This window comes from Hydra vulgaris, chromosome 08, assembly GCF_038396675.1.
Source record: "Hydra vulgaris chromosome 08, alternate assembly HydraT2T_AEP".
Taxonomy (NCBI): Eukaryota; Metazoa; Cnidaria; class Hydrozoa; order Anthoathecata; family Hydridae; genus Hydra; species Hydra vulgaris.
In genome coordinates this window covers 29,020,001-29,044,340 of record NC_088927.1, presented here as the reverse complement: position 1 = coordinate 29,044,340, position 24,340 = coordinate 29,020,001, and the positions used below count along the sequence as shown (strand labels likewise).

Below are 24,340 nucleotides of genomic sequence, written 5' to 3'. Positions count from 1 at the left end.
CTAGATGAAGTTATGTATTTACAAGACGATGTAAGTGCTATAAGGCATGTTAAAAATAATCGTAGACGAAATGAAAGAAATAGACTTAGGCGAGATAAAATTAATCATTTACAAAATGAAAGAAATAGGATAAATCAAGTTGAAGTTAATCTTCGCCAAAATGTAAGAAGATCTGTTCGACAAGGACGAATGTATTCTATAGTAAGAAGTAATGCTATTCCAGATTATAATTATTTTGGAGTAATGAATCAAACTTGTCAGCACTGTGGTGCTAAGAAATTTCCAGATGAAACACATTTTCTATGTTGTCATAATGGTAAGGTAGCTTTACCTCCACTTTCACCATTTACACAAGTTTTACAAGATTTATTTACAGGGAATTATGTAGATCGTAATGCTAATGTTAATTTTTTAAAACATATTCGAAATTATAATGCCTGTCTTTCTTTCGCTTCTTTTAAAGCAACTGTAGTTCAACCAATAAATCATGGGCCTCCATGTTTTAAAATATGTGGCCAGATTTATCATCGTGTAGGTAATCTTAGGCCAGATCAAGATATTCCACCAATATATTCTCAACTATATATATATGATCCACTTGCAGCAGTAAATTTTAGAATGCAACAACGTGGTAATGATCTTTGTTTACGCGATTTAATGTTTCAATTGCAAACTATAATTACTGAACAAATTCCATTTGCTCTTGCATTTAAAAATATGGCTGAAGTAGAAGATGAAGAAATTCGTCAAGCGGCTATAGAAGGTCGCCAAGCTTCTGTTGTAAAAATGTCTTTACTTGAAGGGGGTGATAGGCGTTGCTATAATCTACCTTCGCACGATGAAGTTGCAGTTGTATTTGTTGGCAAAGATGGTGCTCCTCCAACTTCCAGGGAAGTTGTTATTTACCCAAGAGGTCATCCTTAAAAAATTGTATCAAGTATGTCAGCCAACTTAGATCCTATGATTTATCCTCTCTTTTTCCCAAGAGGTGATGCTGGTTGGCATAATAAGTTAGTGCATAACCATGAGCGTGCCACACTGGTTAGAAATCATGTTACACTATCTCAGTTCTACAATTATAGACTTTCTGTTCGGCAATTTTTCTGTTTATTATTTTATGGCAAGAAACTATTTCAGCAATATGCTGTAGATGCATATGTAAAAATTGAAGGCCAGCGTCTTGCTTTTATCAGAAATAATCAAAATAAACTGAGAAGCGAGCAGTATGATGCCTTACATGAACATGTTAACAACATTGCGTGGTGTGACTTGGCATTATGTTGAGCAAGGTTGATAACCTTGCCAGCCAAGCGGTGTACTTACAGCAGAGGTGTGACTTGGCAGTATTTAGTGCCAGGCGGTGTTACTGCTTTAGAGCTAGGTTGTGTTGTCTAGCCTTTTTTTAATTATTCTGGAAACACATAATATCTGTTAATATTTAGCGTAATGTGTATGAGAGAGTATGCAACCTTGATCTTTAAATCTAGGGCGTTTTAATGTCCTAAATTTGAAGTAATTGAATAACTAATATTGAATATAAAAGCAAATATACTTTTATGTATTTATATGTTTAGTAAAAAGATAAATATAGTTAACTTAAAATTGGTTTTCTAATTTTGTCTTTCATATTTTAATTTGGTTTGTTATTTTCGCTGGATTTTAGGATCAAGGGTGTGGTGTAAATATTCTATTGTTATGTTTTATTGTTGTGATGTTTTGTGTTGATAGACTGCTTGGCTTACCTTCACGTTGGTGTCTATTGTAAAAGATGAATAATTGGTAGTTTCATTATTGGAATTTACTGCTTTTATTTATTTACTAAAAGCCAAGACAACATTTTGCTAAAAATGCAATTTATATCTTAATTTGATTTTTTTTTTTTTTTTAGTATTGTTAATCCTTTTGTACTTGAAAACAGATTTTATAGTTACATTTTCGATGTTTATATTAACTGCCATGTCAACATAGGTTAATATAAATAGGTAAATCGATATTGAGTTTTTATGTGGTTTTTTTTTATTATTTTTATTTATTTTTTTGTAATTACGGTATCATAATTCCATTTTTTTTTTCTTTAGGATTTACGATTGACGCATTTATACGATTTTAAAAAAAATACCCTGATTTCCTTTTATTGTAAATTTTTTGTCAGTTAAAATGATATAAATATATGCAATTAGTTCAATTTTTTTTTAAATTTCACTTTTTTATGCCTAATAATTTGTTGTACATAACTTAAGAGATGTTTTTAAAGAGGGATCGCAACTAAAAACAAACTAAAAACCTTTAAATACATGGAGAATATTGTAGTTTTTCGCATTTGTCAAATACGAAGTTACTTAAATTTTATAACGGGTTTAACTAATTAATTAGCTTAGTTTGCATTTGCAACACTTTTGAGGAAAGAAAAAATTCTTATATATTTTAAATTCTTATATATATTAAAAAGAAAAAATTCTTAAAAATGTCAATCATTGTTTTACATTTTATTATTTTGGTAAAAAGTCTTCATAAAAAACTTGATTACTCTTAATAAAAATAACTTTATTCTCCTGGCCACCATTAAGGCAAAAACGAGGAAGGGAGGTCCTTTATTAGTGTCAAAATATATGAGAAAATATACTTCAAATATACTGTCAATATACTGTCTTTTATTAGTGTCAAAGTATACTTGATATTAATCTTATTAATTAAAGTTCATGATATAAAAAATATAATAAGAATTTAGCTTTACTTTTTCGTCAATTTAAAGCATGATGAAGTGTTATTATTTTGTGTCAGTAACTAAAAACGTACTGTGTTGAGCTTTGTAATGTCTAGGAAAATGGTTCTGCCATACATTGATATGACCTATGTCAGTTTTAAATTACTCAAATAACGTTAAATAATTGGTAAACTAATTTATTTTAATTTTGCAGATGGCTTAATTTTTTAATTTGAAGGCGTTTTTCTTACATAGTATTAGTTAAGGTTTCGCAACTTTAAATTGTGGAAAACAGCCAATGTAAATTAAGTAATAGACCGACCGTAACCCGTATTACGGGTTGCTTTCTGCTAGTCTTAGATGAATATTACAGTATTTTTTATTTGGAGTAGAAAAGGAAAGAAGAAAATAAAAAGACCCTACAAACCCATTTTAATCATGGCAGGGTTAGGAAGGTGTGGGGGAGGAGGGAGTTGTGAGAATGGGAAATATTTTGACGAATTCCAAATTTCATCAAAACAAATTTATTCCTGGTTTACGCCTAGTTTATATATATATATATATATATATATATATATATATATATATATATATATATATATATATATATATATATATATATATATATATATATATATATATATATATATATATATATATATATATATATATATATATATATATAGTGGGTTGCATAAATATAAAGTTAGTTTATAAAAAAGAAAAAAAGTTTTTCAAAAAAGAAGTTTAAGATTTTTTTTTTGAAAAAACTTTCACACATGCACAAACACATCTAGGAATAGATTCAACTAGTCGGATGCATAATTCTCTTGGAAATTTTTTCCAAAGCTTTTGTAACACCTGCTGTAATTCAGCAACACTGGCTATGCTCTCTTTGACCAATCTCTTGTCTATCCAAGCCCAAATGTTCTCGATGGGATTGAGATATGGAGATCAAGCTGGCCAAGGCATAACCGTAATGTTTTTCCGATCAAGCCACTCTTTAACCAAGATTGTAGTGTGAGCCGCAGCGTCATCATGCTGAAATATCCATTGTTATTGTCTTCAGTAAAAAAGCTCTGGCTGTTGGCAAAATTTTACTTCCAAGGATCTCTTTGAAGTTGTGCGGGTTAATTCTGCCATTGTAAATGTTGTATGACTCTGTTTCTTTATGGGAGAAGCATCCCCATATTCCAACTAATCCTCCTCCGCCTTGTATCCTTGGTATACAAAAACACTCTTTTAACTTTTCACCAGCCAGCCTCTTGATGATTATTCTTGACTTGCAATTTATCACCTCAAAATTGGGTTCGTTGCTGAAAATAACTTTAACCTAGTCTTCTACAGACCAGTGAATTCTTTCTCTACACCACACCTAAAACTCGCAAAAGTGTTTCTTGAGCAGCGACATAGCAATCTAAGCCTTATTTATTTAGGCATCTTCCTTTAGTACATCTACTAACACTAACATTACCAGGCGTATTTGTGAACCCTTCAGCAAGTTCGCGGTAAGAAATTTTAGAGTCTTGTTTATTCTTTCGATAGAGATAACCTTGGTCTTTTGAAATTAACTTTAAAGGCCTACCAAGCCTTGGTAAATCTTTGACATCAATGACATTATGTAGCTCATGGTTTTTCAACGTCGTTTGTACACATTTAAGCGAAACATTGCACATTCGAGCTATTTCTTGTTGGCTTTTTGCTTTATCTTTTAGCAGACCTACAATTTGCCGTGCATCACATATTATAACAGCAAGATTGATTTCGTACTCAATATTTTAACAGATAAAACCATCTTTTAGAAGAATTTTGAACTCTACCATAAAATTATGTAGATAATCAAAAAACGAATTAGGTTTTTGGGCACCAATTTCTAAACAAATCTCTAAAAATCCAATTAAGGTCGCCCAAAATTGCGAGTCCAACAGCAACATCTATAAACAGCAAAAACTTTTTGCAAATTTTATTGAAAATTTTTTACATGTATGTTTAAATTTTATCACTATTTTAGACTTTCATTGAATAATTTCCTACATGCTTTTTTTAATATAAACTATTTATGGAGTATTATTCTTTTTTATTATCAGCTATCAAGCTGATTGAACTGACTTGATCAGCTTCAGCTTTAATTTGAAGCTAATGAGTTTAAAGGTGAAGCTGAAATATCAGCTGCAACCCCTAACTTGCAGGCAACATAGTTAATGTGATGTATAAACATGATGATAAAACATGTGTTTTTTATACTTGAATACTTAATTTTTTATTTTTATTACATAATTTTTTTTAATACGTGTTATTTTATAATGTTAAATACATAAGAAAATATTGACTTTTGCCCAATATTCTTTAGAGAAAATCAATATTTTCTTACTCTAATCATTGCAATAAACGAAGGTAATATTTTCGCCAATTATTATATTTGTCCCCCAAAGTTCATGCAATTCTATCATATATAAGTCTCTCTTATTCTAATAAATAAAAGTTATTACCATAACTATTATAATTAAATCTACTAACCTGTCATTACTTATATTAATCAAAAATAGATTCTGGTTGTTGAAGTCACTTTAACTCATATCAGTATGCAAATATTGTCAACAGTCAGTGTGCACCAAGCAGAAATATTCTTAAACATGCCGCAAAATACAAGATATACATAAGATACATATCATATAAGACCTATTTTTGCTTCTTTAAAATGGAACTTAATATTTTTATCCCAAAAATTAAGTTATGGAAAAGAAAAACAGCGTTTAACTTAAATAAGCATAAGGTCATGATTTATATAATAACTATTATCTGTTTTTTAGTTATTGTTAATTATGTTAAAGCTATCAAGTTAAATTAAAGTTTTATAATTAAAGTTTGAATGTAAAAGTTCATATCAATACAAAATTTATCAGTATTGTAAACATAAGTTAAGTATTATAAATATTAACAAGTATAAGTATTGTAAGTATAAGTTATTATTATGTATATTATGATATTATTGTTACTATAACAAGCGTACAATTTTAAATCAAATTCAAAATATTTTGAATAAATCAATAATTAAAAAATGCAGTTGATGCATAACAATAAAGCCATTTTTTGCATTTTTATGTAAACACCTAATATTTATAACTGATGGTGGGTAAACCTAAAAGTGGGTAAAAGTTTACCCACTGATGTTAACTAAGTACTTAGTTAACATCAGTCATTTTGCTTGCATAAAATATAGAAAAATCAATGGAAAAGAGTGGATCTGTAAAAACGATTTAAAAGCTTTAAATTCTCTAAATATAACATATCCACCACAACATTAGCCTGTTTGCACTTTTTAAATGTTTCTGACTAAACCAATATTTTGATTAACCTCAAAGCAGTTATTACCATCACTAGCAGAAACAAAACTATATATTTTGATCATTTTAAAAATGCAAACAGTGTCTCAATGGAATAGTTACTACATGTTCAATAGTTACTGTTAAACTTTGTAAATTTATTAAAAAAATATATAAAGATATTCTTTTATAATGGTAATAAATAAGTGAAATTCTAAAACAACGTCTTTTTAATGGAGTTTCACAGTGAAAAATTACACCGAAAATAACTTCTCTTTGATTACAATGTAAATATAATTTATACAAAGAGTATAATGCATAAAAATTAAAGTTCAAATTTATTTCACGCACAATACGAATTATAAATGGCAACCATCGAGTAAGTTTTGTTCAATGATATAAATAAATAACTAGATATAATTAATAGATATAAATAAATAGCTTCGCCGTTTTTAGTGAAGCCAATTTAATTCATTGGAAGCCATTATTATATCGGGCAAAAAGCTTTTAGCAATCACATTCATATGAAAAGATATTGGCAATTTTATTGTCCTTATTCTTGGAATTAAAGATGATTAGAATCACAGACGATCAATTTAGTGAGCATACAGTCAATACATACATATTTTTTGGTCAAAGACTGGACATGATATTGTTAGCATGTTTAGTTTGTTATAACAAACTAAAGCAAACTGTTATTTTTATAGCCACAAAAACATATATTTAAAAACATGTTTGCATTTAGAACATTAAACTAAAACATCGTATAATATATGTTATTATTTTAATAAAAGTTTTATACAATAAAATGAAATATTCATAAACCCTTGAACGATATTAATTTGTTAGTTTGTTGTCTTAAACCAATTGACGACTTTCTTAGAGCTTTAGTGGCATAATCCTGGGCATATCTGAAAATTTGAATTCTAAAGTAATATTCACAAATCTTTCTAACAAGCTGGCTGGAATGCAAATCTTCATTTTCAGACCACAATTCTAAGTCGTGACTATCAAGTCCTTTAATGACTTTTTTTTTAATAATTAATTTGTTAACACAATGGATCAACTTATGCTTATATTTTTATCTGAGGTTATTTTTGGATTTTTAAAATCTTTACCACTAATAAAAAAGTCAAATACTTTCTCACACGACTTGACAACAGAAACAACATCCCTTGATGGCAAAAACAATTTACCACGATCTCTCAAATTATTTAATGAAGAATGAGATTTCGCATAGGAATGTTCGTATGATAAAATATCAGTTAATGATTGAGCACAAACATTACATGAAATAGTATTTATTAACTTTCTGGCTATAAAACCAGAGATATATCCTGATATTGCTTCTTTGTCGCCAGACATTTGAAGTTCATCGCAGTACAAAAAACTTCTTCAAAATCAATATCCTCTTGGTCAAAATTATCAACAGAACACAACCTTTTTTTCCAACTAAGAGAAAAAATAGAGCCATTAGAATATGGCTCAAACATCAGGCAGTTAGCATGACTCGATCCAACTATGGAGTTTCGCAGAAAAATCCGTTTTAACGATGACTTTAACTGCACTACATCAGGATTGTTGTTGTAACCAATTTTTCCACGAATGCAAGCAAATAGTAGTTCAAGATGATCTTAGGAATATTTGTAAGTTAGAACAAACTTAAATGGTTTCTCATGAAACGTTAACAGATCGGTGGATAATTTTAGAGTGCTTTTAGCATCTACAATTAAACCTAAAACAAATGTCTTTCTTCGTTGTAAAAGCAATGGAATGCTATTAATATCAGTCAACTTGTTCAGATAAGTAATCGTATTGTTTAAAAAATCTTTCCAATAAAGCTGATTATTAAGATATAGAGATTTCTTAAAGTGTTTACCATTTGGATTTCTGGAATTGAGCATGTCAAATAATTTATCAATAACTCTTATAAAACGAATTGTACTATTTGCTCCTAAGAAAGATGGATTTTTTTTTTTGTTTTTTTTTTTTTGTTCTTTAATCCTTACAAATTCGTAAAATATAATAGAATCTTTACAGAGTAAATAAAATTAACAAAAAAAAAAAAAAAATTACAAAGTTACGTTATACAAAAAAATATATAAAGTAAAACTGTAAAGTATTAGAAATTACTTCAAAGAACGCGGAAAACTTGCAGAAGACCGACGGTCTTGTCATCAAGAAACCGCTATGCGTTACTAATATTTTTGGATGCTTATTTTTAAAATAAGTTTATTTATTTATTTTTTTTTTTAAATAAAAAAAAAAAAAACAAAAAAAAAAAATGTTATCGGTTTTCGGCAGGATGAGAATAAAAATTCAAAATGCAAAAAAACAAAGAAAGTTTTTAATTTTTTGATTTTATTTCAATACACATTAATATAAGTAGGTACACGATTTGCTAAATAGGTAAATTGCTAAATAGGTAATATATAGTCGTTCGAGTGTTGACAAATAAGCCTATTATTTGCTTTTGTGTTTTTGTTATTGCTGTTGTTTTTGAGTTATTTAGAGTTTTTTGGGTTATTTAGAGTTTTTTTAGTTATTAGAGTTTACATTAGTTTCGGAACAAAGTTAGAATTATACATAGTTTTAAATGTTTTTGGGTTAATAAAAGTTCATAAAGTTGTTAGTGTTTAAAATGAGATCTTTTAATAACGTTTTCAGAGTATTTAAGTTATTCGATTTTTCTAGTTGAGTATTTTTTGATATTAATTTATTATATAGATAAGGACCACGGTACGAAATGGAAAAGTGCGAGAGATTTGTTTTTTTAAAAGGTACGTTGAAGTTTCCCGTTCCTCTGGTATGGTATCTATTTTTGCTATTTTGGAAAAAATTCTTTGAAAAGTAAGAAGGAACAAGTCCAAGTTTATATTTGAGCATAAATAACAAATTTTGGAATATATTGATTTGATATACATTTAATGCTTTCAAATTTTTTAAAAGTGGCTCAGCATGCGAGAGTCTATCCTTATTAAAAACTATTCTTGCAGCATGTTTTTGCTTTCGATATAGTGTAGTTAGTTTGGATCTATGAGTGCTCGCCCATGCAACATTAGCGTATATATAGTAGCTTTGTATAAACGAGAAGTATAGAAACTTTAAATTATCAGGAGACAGAATAGAACTAGCTTTGTAGAGGATACCAATGTTTTTTGATATTTTGGTATTTAATATATCTATCTGGATGCTGTGATACCATTAAAAATTCAATTGCATCAGCAACAGAGCTGCTAAGGATTTGGCCAGCTATTTTGACATTCATTTTGTGGCGATGAAATTCTATATAATTTCTTGAAAGTTTGTTTGCAAATTTCAAACCTTCAAGCTCTTGTAACTCAAACAAAGCTTTTATATAACTCCATTTAATATAGTAGCATCATCATCAATAAAAACACCCAAATCATTTAGAGAATTTCTGACTAATTTAAGCATATGGCATGGGTCTAGGAAAATGTGGAGCAGTTGGTTATTATATGAAAAAGTACTAACTATATCGTCTATGAGTTTGCCAAACTTACATCCAAATGGGACAATGGAATTTAAATTTTTACTAGTACCATCAAATGAAATACTTTTGATACAAAGTTCATATGTCAAAGCCACATCTAAAATATTTTTAATAAAACATGTTAAATCACTTGGTTTAACTTTATTTGATAAAACATAACCAATGGGTGTTTTCCAATGTCTTCGCAAACCAAATAACATGAAAATTAATGCCTTTGTAGCTGAAGTATCAGGTTCACATACAGAAATATCTTTACCAAAATCACAAAAACCAATATAGTGACCTGAACTTTTGTCATAAGTTATACTGTTTTTGATTGCCATAGCATCAATAATAAGAGCACAATGCTTAAAATTAATACCTGTTTTCTGTTTATGACCAAGATATGAAAAAACATCAAGGAATAAATCAGGATCACAATTTACAGATGATGTAATTGTGATCCTGATTTATTCCTTGATGTAATTTACAGCAGGAAGACATAACATTGGCCGAAGAAAGTTATACGCCCGTGGAGAATAAAAATGAAGAGTTAAAGCAAATTTTTTCACTTCATAGTTGTATCTGTGACCCTTTGGTTTAACATTTTGATTGGAAAATTGGTTTCTTAACAGTGGCAGCATCAGTAGTCAAATAATTTTTAGATTTTAAAAGGGAAACCATGTCATGTAAAGGACAGATTTTCTTTTCTTTTCTTCTTAATTTTTGTTGTAAAGCCTTCACTTTTTTATTTATTTTTCTTTTGCTGGTGATAAAGAACTTATAGATTGTGTTAGAGATTGACTGGTGTGGTCATTTTTTTCAATAGTGCTTTCTGGCTGATCATTATGTGTTGAATTAATTTCTTTGCTGGGTTTGTCTATAGTAGGGTAAACATCAAACTTTGTTTTTTTTGATAAAGAATCAAATTTAGATAATGAATTTACTGATGTTCGTATTGATGGAATTTTCCTTTTTGTCTTTTGAATATTTGTAGAAAATATAAAAACTGATGGCACAGCATTACATTTTAAAATAGGCTTTTGATGATGATCAAGATTTGGATTTTTTTTGTCTGGGATACAATAATTGTAGTCTCATTCTAAAAAATGGTTGCTGCAGATACAGGTGTGTTTGGATGGAAGAAAATTTTCACGTTTCAAAGCAACAATCCACCTTTTACATAATTCAGAATTTTGAAGAGGAAATTTATGAAAGGATTTTGTGCCGCCTTTTATATATCTATTAGAACATCCACATGCAGCACAAGAAATTACCATTTTGTGATGAAAATAATTGAATTAAATAAATACTTTAGCAAGACAAAAAGAAATAATGTCACGGATTTATTCTCTACATTATTTGATATTTACTGTTTTCTGCCCGATATAAAAATGGTTGATTAAAATAGTACACAAATAAATCGGCTTCACTTTTATTTTATAAAAATCCCTAAGTTAGACATCTAGTTATTTATTTACGTCAATGGTTTTGTTATGATTTTTTTAATTATCAGTTTAAACCTTTTGGAAACCTTATGGGAAACCCGTCATATCCCCAGATCCTTCGACCCTGATAAAAACCGGATAAAACCCAATCAAGCAAATTTGCTGGATTTATTTACCATATGCGACCCGTCCGGAAACCAAAACACTTACCTGTTAAAATCCCGTTCCCGTAAGCCCAGACAAAAACCATACGGTAACCGCCTGCCAATGTTGGCTGGGATGTTAATTTTAATTTTGTATTTGAACAAATTATCCATTGTTCAAACCCTACCTCTAGGCGAGTTTTGCGTCATTGGTTTGGAAGGAGGCGTGAACTTCCGATTAAATGCTCATACGCGGTGCTCTGTGATAAAAACTTAAGGGCTTCTTGGGTAACCTAAATAAAATTATTAAAAAATATATACTGAATGCATCTTTATTTATAAGCTTATTTCCTCATTTTGAATTAGAACGACGCATAGTGCGCTCGTTAAGCTTATTCAATTCTACCTACTAAATTAATTGTTTTAGAAATTTTGTGGTGTTTTAAATTAATTGCATTTTTCAAATTTTTAGAGGCCTGAAATAAAGAAATATTGGTTATTTGGTTTAATTCGTTGAATAAATACTACCTACAAAACTAAATTTATAAACTACCAAAACAAACCCTAGTAGAAAGATATATTGGTGCAATAATGGTGTAATATTGGGTATCTTGGCCAATATCGGACAAGATATACAATATTGCGCTAATAATGGTAAAAGTATTGCGCCGATATTGACATACCAATATTGGAAAGTATATGCATGCTAATATTGCTTCTATATAGAACTTTTATATATATTTCTATATAGAAATGTCAATACAATACAACTCCAATATTGGCATTCTAATATTGGACAAGCAATATAAATTTATTAATTAAATAATAGGGCTGTTTTTGATTAATTAATTGTTTATTTTATGATTTGATTAATTAATTGATTATTCGAAAAATTAGAACGATTAATCGACGTACTATATTTGGATTAGGTTTTATATAAAAATAAGCACTTTAGAACTTTTCCGCCTTTATACACAAGATCGTCAAAACTGGATTTAGTAACTGTTTCACGTTAAACCACGGAAACTAACTGAATAAGCCATAATTGCCAAGAATATCTAGAATATTTACATTTATTACTTTAAAAAATCTTTAATCCTCGTGTTTTACTTCATAATGGTATTGTTGATAATCTTTTGAGTGTATTTTCGTGGGAATGTGTGTTCTGTTTTGAATTATAGTGTACCTGCAAAGATTTTTATAGATTGTATTATAATTTTAGGATTTATTACACAATATATGCAACAGCAATGATATATGGGTGCAACCAAAAAAAAACAACTAAGGTTTGGGTTCATAATTTATTTAATTTATTAGAAAATATAAACAATTCACGTACTTTAAAATGCAAGCATTGTGACTCCAAATTTAAATTGCATATACCAACTATATCCTTAATGTACCACATGCAGCACAAACACGAAGCAGGCTCTACTTCTAATAGAAGTAGAGCCTGCTTCAGGAAGCTCATTAGTTACACAAATTAATTCTCAAACGATAGTTTCATCCTATTTTCAAAAACGAAGTTCTTGTCCCGGGTTAATTCTTGCAAAGTTAACAGCTTTAGATAAAATACCGTTTTCAACTTTAGCAAATAGTGAAGAAATTATGAAAGGATGGAAAGCTCAAGGCTTAAAAATGCCATCAACAAGACAAGGAATTAAAAGTATTACACTTAAGTATGCTGACCATATTAGAGAAAAATTAAAAAGTGATTTAAAAAAGAGAATAGAAGATGATGAGAGATTTTCATTATCATTAGACGAGTGGAGCTCCAAAAAAAAAAAGATGTTATATGTGTATAAATATCCATATGAAAAACGGAAATGTAGTTAGTATTGGTATGATAAGAGTAAAAGACACAATGCCAGCTATCAAGGCAGTTGAGATTGTTATTAAAAAACTAGGCGAGTTCGGTTTGCAGCACATAATCGCTGTTATAACAGATGGTTTGTCTGTAATGAAAAAAAACCACATAATCGCTGTTATAACAGATGGTTTGTCTGTAATGAAAAAAATGTGACGATTGATGGGTATTTATCATCAAATTAGTCATAGTCATGATATACCTTTGGCTGTGGTAGATGTTTTACATGCTAATCATACAAATTTAGTAGAACCTGATGACGAATATTTTGAAATAGAACTTGATAACTCTTCAATAAATGGCGAATGTGATGATGATTAGGAAGATTTTTAAAAAAGCGAAGGACAAAGTTGGGTTGAAGTAGCTCCTGCAAATTATGAAATCGAATTTGTTCAAGGTTTTTCATCAACAATAAATACAGTTAGAAAATTGCTTCTTTTTATAAGAAAATCACCTGTTAAAAATGATTTTCTGCAAAGAGAGTGTCAAGAAAAACTGAGAAAAGAAAAAGTGATGATAGTTGATGTACGTACACGCTGGAACTCAATGTTGTCAATGTTAAAGGGGTTCTTGGAGTTGAAAGAAATAATAAAATCAGTACTAATAACTTTGTCAATTATTCATTTATATCCAACAAATTGTGAAATTAAGCAGGTTGAGGAATTTGTAGAATTATTAGAAATAATTGAGGTAAGTTCACTTGCATTGGAAGTCAAAACTGCAATATAATTGATGCTTTAAAAGTATTTGAATTTTAACTTTCTAAATTGAAAACTCAATCAAGTGAAACTGGTATGAAATTCTATGAGGCAGTAAGTAAAAGAATAATTGAACGTAGAATTATTAATGCAGAAGACTTGTTAGAATATTTAGATGATCCCAATACTTAACTAAAAGCACTTACACAAAAAAATGTAATATTAAAACGACCAAGAAGATGAGGCTACACATGAATGTACTGAAAATATAGCAAAAAAAGAAGAATTGAATCGCATTTTGTCAAAGAAAAACACCAATGTTTCAACTGTAGTAAATTTTAAAAATAGCGTTTCATCTATTAAAAAAGAAATGAGCATTTTTGAAAAAATTAACAAAAGAAGTGAAAGTCATTTATTTGAACAAACGTACAATGCTTTGTTAACTATTCCACCATCGTCGGTCGAAGTTGAAAGATGTTTTAGTGCGACAGGGCTTTTTGTAACTAAATTAACAACATCCTTAAATGATGAAACTATTGATTGGTTATGCTTTCTTCGCTCATATCTTTTACAGAAACAAAATGGACATGAAATAAACGTTATTTAAATTAACTTACATTAAAAATTTCTTAAAAAACTTTTATTTGAAAACGTTATCTGAAACGCTTTTCACTAATGTATTACGAATTAGTTAACTATATAAATTAAAATTCTTTGCCTCTTTTAACCATTATAATATTATAACCATTTTTATTACAGTTGAATGTTTTATTACATTGAAACAAATTTAATTTATATTAAAAAAAACTCAAATAATACTATTTATTGTGTAATTAAAGAGAAACTTTATTTTTATATTTCATAAATTAATCGATTAATAATCGAATAATCGTTTTTTTTTTTTTTTTACAATTAATCGTTAATCAAAAATTTCTCAAAATGGTTAATCACAACACCCTTAGTAAATAATTTGTCTTGATATTTTTTCGTTAGTTATGGGTTTTTATTAGATTTTTTACTGCAGTAATTACTCTGAGAAATCTTTTTATAGAATTCCTTAGGTTTTAAACCATATTAAATCAGTAATTTAAAAAATTATAAAAATTATTGTAATCATAGTTGCGTTACCTTTTGTTTTAGTTATACTTGGTCAAGTTTTTGCCTTTTTTAAGTTTTTATAAACCCACAAATAAAAATGTATATGAAATTTCAACAAGTGTCGTCTCAATTTGCTGTTAAAATTCAATAGTTATATTTTTATATAAAAGTTATTGCGCTTAATCTTTTACTTTTTAATGATGCGCGTGTTGTCGTATGAGCCTGTTTATGTATATATGCACATGTATTGATATTTATATGCATTTGCAGTATTCGTTTAAAAATGACTTGCGTTAAACTTCATGCTTTCATTATATGATTGTGAAAAAATATATATATGTTGGCGTTATATTGCAGTTTATGTATAGCCAATATTGTAAATCAATATTGGCTATATATATCAAAATGTGGACATTTTATATTGGTGCAATATTGTTAACAATATTTAGCCAATATTGAGATCAATATTGTACCAACATTGCGCCAATGTTGCTTGCTACTAGGGTAAAGGGTTGAACTTGTGAGACTGTTTAAAGTAAAACTAGCATTTTGTGTTGTATCAAGAATTAGAAATTTTTCAGTATCAAGGTAACCCACCCATGGGGTAATTTACAAACTAATATTAAACTTAAAAAATCTTTCAGTATATAAAAGCATCGTCCGTGTTCAAAACTTTAATAAATATAGTTTTTAAATATACTTTTAAATAAAGTTTCTGGCCGTAAAATTAAAAGGGCATATAATTAACGTAGTTATAAACATATATGCCTATCATATTGGACGTAGAAATTATTTTGGTCACAATATTTAAAATTGAAAAGATTAATTAGGTAAAAATTAAAACTTATCAATAAATGTAAACTTAATATAAAAAAAGTAGTTAATACTTTACCGATATATATCCATTAGGGGTAAATTTGACACAAATACTTTATTACTACATTTATAATTATACAAATTCATTCACATATAAATTACATAATATTTTATTATACTGTTCAACATAATAGGACAATGATAAGACAAAGATATAACATGAGTGTTCTAATAATACATCATTTCGAATATATTCGTGGCTATCTTTAAATATATTTTTCCGGTATATTACAAATTTCCTTAATTTAATATAAAAACTAAAAAAAAATGCTATATATTTTTATGTTAAAATTATAATATAAAATTTGTATAAAAAGTTCTTGTAGTGGAAACTTTAAACCCGAACCCTAAAAAAACAATCCGGCATTAGGAAATTAAATGCAAGTTGAAATATTTAAAAGAATGACACAAACAAATATTAGCAAAAAGCATTAAATCATCATATTAATATGGAATTGTTCTAAACGGAACACTCATTATGCAGTATGATAGCAAAAAAGATTTGAAAGCTTTTCTAAAACAGACATACCATTTTCTTCAAAATTAAACTTCTTTTAAAAAAACGATTCTTGCCAGGAACAATAACAACATTTTGCTTGTTTGGAACTTTGTTTTGAAGATGATGGTGCAGTATTGTGTATTCTTTATAGAGATTTAAAAAAATTCGTTTTATATCATTTTATTCAGATAAAAACTTGCAAAATTAAAAATTGAAATAGATAAAATATTATAAAATAATGTTAAACAGTTAATAATATGTTAAACTTTATTATAAATATGATATAATATTATATATGTGGTACAAAAAGTTGTAACTTTTAAAATCCATGTATAAATTTTGACCACGCTATATCATATCTGTTCTAATTCTTTTTGTATAAAGGGTTTTCCAACTTAGAATTTATTATGATATTCTAGTGAAAAAAAAAACGCATGTCACACCTCCTTTGGACTCCATATTGGTTCCCAGAAATCCCACACAGTACCCAAATAGAACCAATTTTTTTTCTCTGAAATGTTTTTTGTTTTCATTATGTCAATGTATTCTTAACTTCACTGCAATTGTGCCTTAGTGTATCAACTTAGAAGTGCTTCAACATATGCGCAGGAAATATTGAGCATACAAATACCGTAATTGTTTGCTTAATTTTGCTCGTCAATGGCAGGTGAGATGACTGTCTTAACTATATTACAACCTTTTAACTATAATTTTCTATAAATTAATAAAGTGTAAATTAGAAAATATGATGAACTGTAACTATTTTTGTTTCAATTTTATAAATTTTTTATTTTTTTAATGTGTATCTACAAAAAAATAGGAAATTCCATTTCGCAATACATTTAACTACGCTGAAATTATTCTTACCTGTCATATTCTTTGTAGTATAAATATACCAAATATTGCTCAGCAGAAAATTGCGAAGGGTGTTTGTTCCCCAATGTAAACATATCCTCTTTTGGAGTGTATTTCCAGACGTTGTTTCGGCTGGGTGATACATTTTGTTTAGGTGGTTTTACGGTACTAATATCATTATTGTGTCTTTAAAAGAGCAAAAAATATTTAACAACATAACTAATATTTTTTAAGATATTTAGCTTTTAAATATTGAATAATCAAAATTAACTAAAAAGCTAAATCCAGATTCTTGAACTTTGAACTGGATTTTAACAAACAGCTAATCGAATTATTTAATGAATAGTGGAGCGAATAGAAAATAGTTTATTTATTGAACAAAATTTTATGAGTACAGAATACTCGATAAACTTTGTTAGCAAAGCTTAACTATTATTCAGTATTTGGCTTCGTTTAAACTTAATTTGCAAAGTCAAACAACCTTTGCCAGTGCTAAGCTACAACCTGATTTAACAACGTCGTCAGAGCGTCGTAACAAACTCACAACAAATTTCTAGCATTTTAACTTTTTTATATATTGAAGATACTAAGCGTGTAGAACTGTTATTTAAGCTAAAAAACAAAAAACAAAAAACAAAAATTTTTTATAGAAGCGCATCTTCGTTTGTGCAATTGTTTTATTGATAAAGAAAAAATATTATTAGAAGAGATTTTTTTTGCTTTAAGTTTCACAAAAACCAAAATAGAAGATATTTCAACATGTTACTGAAAACTTGGTTTATTTGCTTTATTAATGTTAATAAAACTGTTAATAAACTAAACCAAAAGTAAAAGAAAATAAATAAATTAACTGATAATGAAACAGATTAAAATATATTTAAGTATATCAGGATAAACAAGGCCTTTCGATTTATTTAACCGTATTACACATATGATACAGCAAGATAGGTTTTGTATTATGAACAAATAATGCTAAAGTATAAAGTAAAAAAATATGATAATAGAATACTAGTATTTAATACAAGTATACTTGTTTGAACCTGGCTTTTAGGTTAGGTATGGTCAATATAAGTTAAGTAATTATAAAAGTGTTTAAAAAAAACTGCAATACTGAAAACTGTATCTAATAGTATAAAACATAATATAATTGTTTGATATTTTACTATTTATTGAAGTTAATATTTAAACTATGTTAAACAATAAAACAAATAAACTTACGTACACAAACAAGTTTTAGAGATAATAGAAAACAGTATTTAGTTGCATTTATTACATTCTACTTTATGAATTATATTATAAAAACAAATACAGAAAGCTCAATACCTTTTTTTAGATATGAGGTAAAGTAGTGGATTAGTCCAACGTCCGACTGGTTGATGGGGCTTTGCCCACAGAACTCTTTTAAATCTAAAAATAAATTATATTAAAGATAGACATCTAAACGGTCGACAAAAAAAGAAGCACATTTTTTATGAAAATTTAAGCAAATATTGGATGGTTTATTTATTTTTGAACAATATAAATAGAAAAGATGTATTAAATATTTCAAATTATGTATAATTTATTAAAAACATGCGCAGTAGAAGTTAAAACTGAGATTGAACAAAAATTATAAAATGATTTCTAAAATTTTTACCTGGCCGAAGTTTCCAAACAAACCACGTAGGAATTAAAAGTGTTATTCACATGATCGCAATTGAACTGCTTTATGCAGTCAATGTTCTTAACTAACCTTTGATATTTCAACAACAGTAAACTTTTGCTCGGAATATAAATATCCTCATTTTCTGAACCACACCTTATAGTGGGGTGATACGATGTACAATTGTTTGTTATCTCTTCAAAACTTTTTCTATTATATTTTGTAAGAATTGGTTCACATTGTTTATTCGAGAAACAGCTTTTTTTCCAAAAGATGTTACTTTTTTTTAACTTATTCTTTATAAAATCATACTTTTCTCTAAAAGATCGAAAAATATTTTTAAAACTCATTATAAAAAAAATTTATCGCGATTTTTAAATTTTGAGTGACAAACTAATAAATTTTAACTTTACATTTTAATCGAATTTGACGTCATTTATCAACGTCTAATTTTAAATAAGAATCAATTTTTGAGTTACTTTTTGAATATATTTATTGCTATTTTGTAATGTTAAATATATTAAATAATGCTAAATATATTTGTAATTATTTTGTAATTTTGTAATACGAAATAAGTTATTAGAGAAAATTCTTTTTTAGTTTTTTAAAGTTATTTTTATTTAAGTTTTTTTTTTATGACTCTTTCTCAGTTCAGTTTTTTTCAGAAATAGAAAATATAGAAGATTTTAGATATTTTTACAGGTTATGTTTTTTTCGTTTTTTTTAGTAAGTTTATACATTAAAAAAAAAAATTATCAAAATAATTGGATCTGCATTTTATGAAGCCTAACTTTTTAAAACAAAATTAAAAATATAAAGTTTAATTTATTTATAAATTTTATTTTTCCCATTTAAAGTAAAGCAATTTAAAAAAAACAAAAACGAATGTCCTCACTAAGGCGTTGAGTGTATTTTTGTTTTTGTGATTTAAGCATCTTGATAATTTTCAAAATAATATAAAAAATGTATAAAACTTTATCGCAAAAAGAAAAATTCTTCTTTGTCAGAAACATAACAGAAAATTAAAATTCTGCTCTCATTTGATGCAATATTGATGTAGTGATAGAGCGCTCGCTTTATAAGCGAGAGGTTTCCAGATCGGATCACACAACGTCCCTGGTAGTACCGCGTTCAACTTGTTTTTCCGTGCAGCTTCCTTGTTCGTCATGGTTCGTGTTTCGGAATTAAAGAGTTGAGAGAGGGTAGTGCAACTCTTCGGGCATTTGTTTTTGAAAGTTAAGTTTTAAATGTCTTTAAAATGTTTTTTAAACGTCTTTCAAACGTTCTTTACGTAAGAATGTTTAAAAGACGTTTAAAAAACATTTAAAAGCTTCCTCATTTATGTTGGCCTTCTCGGCCTTGGAGAGGTGAATTATAAAAAAAAAAGAAACAAAAAAGTCTCAAAATTTTGGACTTCATCCCCCTGCTCCAAACGTGAGAGCAACAAGTTTATAAAATATTTTTTGTACTCTTTTCAACCAGACTTATATTTATCCAGAAATTTTTAGTTTCATAGTATAATTAGATAATATATAACGTTCAAAAATTATGACCAATTTAAACTTGCAACTCTCTTAAATTAAGGGAGATTTAAACTTTATATGGTCATATTTTTTGAACGTTAAAATACTTTACTATGAAAGTTGAAATATATCGATGAATATAAGTCTAGGTCAAAAATAGTTCGAAAAATATTTCATCAACTTGTTGCTCTCACGTTTGTGGCAGAAAGAGTGCTAAAGTTTTGGGTTTTTTGTTCCCAGGCTACAATCATCGCAATTTTTTGCAAAGCATCCTTACGTGACATAGGTATAATTATATAAAAGTTTGAATCTCGCTCCATGTCTGGAAGTTAGTAATCTCGAAGACCAAAAAATGCTGGCGCCACCCTTGGTTATAGCTCTAAGCGAAGATACAACCCCCTCAAATTGAGAGGGGTTTAAACTTTATATGGTTATAATTTTTGAAAGCTAAAATACTTTACTATGAAAATTAAAATATATCGATGAATATAAGTCTAGTTAAAAAAAAGTACAAAAAATATTTCATCAACTTGTTGCTCTCACGTTTGGGGCAGGGGCACAAATTTTGGGGCTTTTTTGTTCCCAGCCTCCAATCATTGCAATTTTTTGCAATGCATCATTATTTGACATAAATATAAATATATAAATGTTTGGAGTTTGCTCCATGTCTGGAAGTTAGCTTTCTCAAATACCAATATAAGCTGTATCTGGCTCTGTTTAATATACTTTTCAAACATTAACTGATTGGAATATAATAAGGAACGCTTACTTTACAGTACAAAAATGCTTTAAGTTGTTGACAAAGGTAAATTATTAAATAATTGGATCATAATTGTTGATAAATAATTAAGAATGGAAATTGTTGATAATTACATTATTACATTTACATTTGAATATTTGTACTTAGTTCGTATATATGAATCTATAAAAAAAATAATAATGTTTATATGCAACTTGCTATAATAATTCTTTAGCAAAATAACAGTTTGAAAAAATGAACACTATTACCCAACGGGCATTTGTTGTTAAAAGTTACGCTCTAAATGTCTTTTAAACGTTTTTCAAACGTCTTTAAAACGTTCTTTACGTAAGAATGTTAAGAAGACGAATAAAAGACTTTTAAAATATATTTAGAAGGTAACTTTTAAAAACAAATGCCCTTAAGGTAAAGTCTAAAATAAGCAAATTATTAAAATATGTGATTATATTTAATCTTTGTATTATTAAGAATCACCAAATTAATTAAACTTATAAAATTTTTTTGTAAAAATACTCTACCTTTATTATTAGTTTTTATATAGCTAGGCACTTTACAAGATTTTACTATTATCTATATCTCTGTTTATAATTAATACCAAAGTACGCAGATAACAAAGACGTTTTTAGAATGAGTTAATTTTTAAAATTTGGATAACTGGTTCCAAAGTCATGACAATTTATGTTGGGCTCAATAACGCATCAAGATTTGTTAATTTTTCGTTTAGAATTTATGGCACCAAATTTTGATAATAAATTTATTTTTCGAATGCCGTCAATGAGAAAGAGTTTCATTGAAGTTCTTATGGTAAATAATTTTTGTTTTTTTATTTTTTACTTAAGAATCAAAGCATTTAATTCTACAAATTATTATTCCCATATTAGGGACTCCTAGATAAGGATCCCACTGCTCGTTTGCCCCATTTTCGGCAATTATATCAAAAGCTTTAAAAGCTTTGTTAAAAGCGTAAAAAATAACTTTAGTTAAAGAAAAGTAGCTTTTTCAAACTGTCAGAGTCAGCGAATTTATTTACATGAATAAATATCAAAAAAATACGTAAAAATCTAGGGTCTTATTCCCCCATTCGGGGCAGCTAAGGCTCAGAACAATCAAAGCACTGTAAAAACAATAAAAATTCAATTTAGTTGTCAGAATAAACAAATTCATTTATATTTATCAATATTAGGTAAGTATGTAGAAATACTCAGGACTCGTTTTCCTATTTTGGGGCTAATTGGGCCAAGAATACAAAAAGCTCTGTTAAAACCGTAAAAATTAACCTCAGTTAAAGAAAAAGAGCTCTTTCAAACAGCCAGAATGAACATATTCATTTACATTTATAAATATTAGGAAAATATGTAAAAATCTTAGGGTTTGTTTCCCCCAATAAAGGCAATTGGGCCACGTTTTCCCATTTTAGGGAAAATTGGGCCAAGAGTACAAAAAGCTCTTTTAAAACCGTAAAAATTAATTTTAGTTAAAAAAAGAGATTTTTCAAACTGTAAGAGTGAACATATTCATTTAAATTTATAAATTTCTAAAAAACAATTCAAAAGTTTAGGTCAGATTCCCCGAATCCAGGCGGCTGGGGCGGTAACAATTAAGGTTCTGTAAAAAGAATGAAAATTAACTTTAGTTAAAGAACAAATGCTTTTTTATATTGTCAGAGTAAACAAATTTATACACATTTACAAAATTCCAAACTATATGTAAGAATTCCAATGCTCGTTTGCTATATTTGAGGCAAATAGGTCAAAGGTATTGAAATTTCTGTAAAAACCAAAAAAATAATACTTTAGTTAAAGAACGAGAGCTTTTTTTTATTTTAAGAGTAAACAAATTCATATACATTTTTGAAAAACCAAATTTTCCAGAAAGAAATGACTTTGTGAACCATAGAAATGCAATGCCATTCTTTGTGCAACCACTGTCTGAAACACTCCATGTACTTTCTTCATGGGCATTTTTAATTTAAGAACTCGAGAGAGACTTATTAACTTTTCCTTTAGATATGAAATGTGGAGGAAAAGAGTAACCCATTGCATTTATACAAGCTATTACTCTGATTGTTTCCGGTTACCTGATTGACAACATTGTAGATACTTAACTCTTTTTTTTTTCTTTCTAGGACGGTATTCGTACTGCATCCTGGTCTCATCATTGTTTTAAATGTTTTGCGGTTTCTGATATAGGTTGTTTTCCGTTAAAACATTTTTGAGAATGGAAAAATATTTTGACACTTTGTAAAATGGTTTTTAAGTTTTAAAGCAACATTTTTAGCATATTTTAGAAATTGCAATCGAATTCGATTCCTAAAGCTGCACAATAATATGCAAAATCAATTAATTTTTTTCTTTTTCTTCTTCATCTATAAGAGCTGGATGTCCAGGTTTGGCTCCTGTTTCCGTTACCTCAGAAAGCCAAACTTGTAACAAACAACATAGAATGTCAAAAACTTTAAACGCTGCTTGCTGTGAAACTCCATTTTTAACAGTGTCAATTACTATCATCGATGCATCATTCCATAAACAGTGTTTTCTGCGATTGCTTCTCTGTTCAATTTTCGTTAAATTTCGTATTTTTTAGTTTTACTACTTTATTCCATTCTAAAATAAAGTGCAAAAAAAACAAAAAAAAAACATGAAATTTAATTATAAAATGGTTATGGTTACAATTATAAATGTCTATGTTTCTCTGATTATATTATATACGTGTATATAGTAATTTAAGTTGGTCATTCTCTTTCTCTCTCTGTATATATATATATATATATATATATATATATATATATATATATATATATATATATATATATATATATACATACATACATATATATATATATATATATATATATATATATATATATATATATATATATATGGGGCAATAAATTTTATTAATAATAATGATAATCATAAATATTAATAATAATAATGATAATATATATATATATATATATATATGTATATATATTTATTTATATGCATATAAATATATATATATATATAGTTTAAGCGTTATTTTTCCATTACAATTACAAAGGCACTTCTAGAGGAAACAGCAAGTGCACGGCTTTATAACATAAACAGTGAGGAGTTAATAGGAATGTTCAGTGCTGCTAAAGGAAGATCCCTAATGCAACAATTGATTATATATCTTGCAAGTTAAGAACCAAGAAGAAAAAGACTATGGATTATCTTGACAATCTTAATAAATTTTATAGAGAAAAGGTTATTAAATGGGCTAATCAGGCAGCACGAAAAAATTGAATAAAAACTCGACTCGAACATGCAGAAGTTAGAACTGAAATTTCTAAAAGATAGACTGATAAACGACAAAAAATGGAAGAAAAATAACAATTAGAGCGACAATCATCGTTACTAACTATTAGTGAAATTCTGAATTTGTTTC

The 24,340-nt window shown here is 27.8% G+C and overlaps 2 protein-coding genes across 3 annotated transcripts; both read right to left on the bottom strand.

Annotated features, from left to right (window-relative positions):
* Positions 1-10,163: 10,163 nt before the first annotated feature.
* LOC136084269 (uncharacterized) lies at positions 10,164-19,096 on the bottom strand. Of its 2 annotated transcripts, none has more exons than XM_065804342.1 (5): positions 18,641-19,096; positions 18,328-18,411; positions 17,017-17,190; positions 16,180-16,292; positions 10,164-11,404 (listed from the first exon to the last, which is right to left on the bottom strand). In XM_065804342.1, exons 1-4 carry the CDS (start codon positions 18,994-18,996, stop codon positions 16,205-16,207), a joined length of 702 nt encoding a protein of 233 aa, XP_065660414.1. In that variant the 5' UTR covers positions 18,997-19,096; the 3' UTR covers positions 10,164-11,404; positions 16,180-16,204. The 2 variants fall into 2 exon arrangements, with proteins under 2 accessions (XP_065660414.1, XP_065660415.1); XM_065804343.1 differs by lacking the exon at positions 10,164-11,404 and adding an exon at positions 15,825-15,997 and having other exon boundaries at positions 18,641-19,016.
* LOC136083214 (THAP domain-containing protein 1-like) lies at positions 10,273-10,800 on the bottom strand. Its single transcript, XM_065802619.1, has 2 exons — positions 10,647-10,800; positions 10,273-10,595 (listed from the first exon to the last, which is right to left on the bottom strand). The coding sequence occupies exons 1-2, from the start codon at positions 10,798-10,800 to the stop codon at positions 10,273-10,275; spliced, it is 477 nt and encodes a 158-aa protein (XP_065658691.1).
* Positions 19,097-24,340: the final 5,244 nt, after the last annotated feature.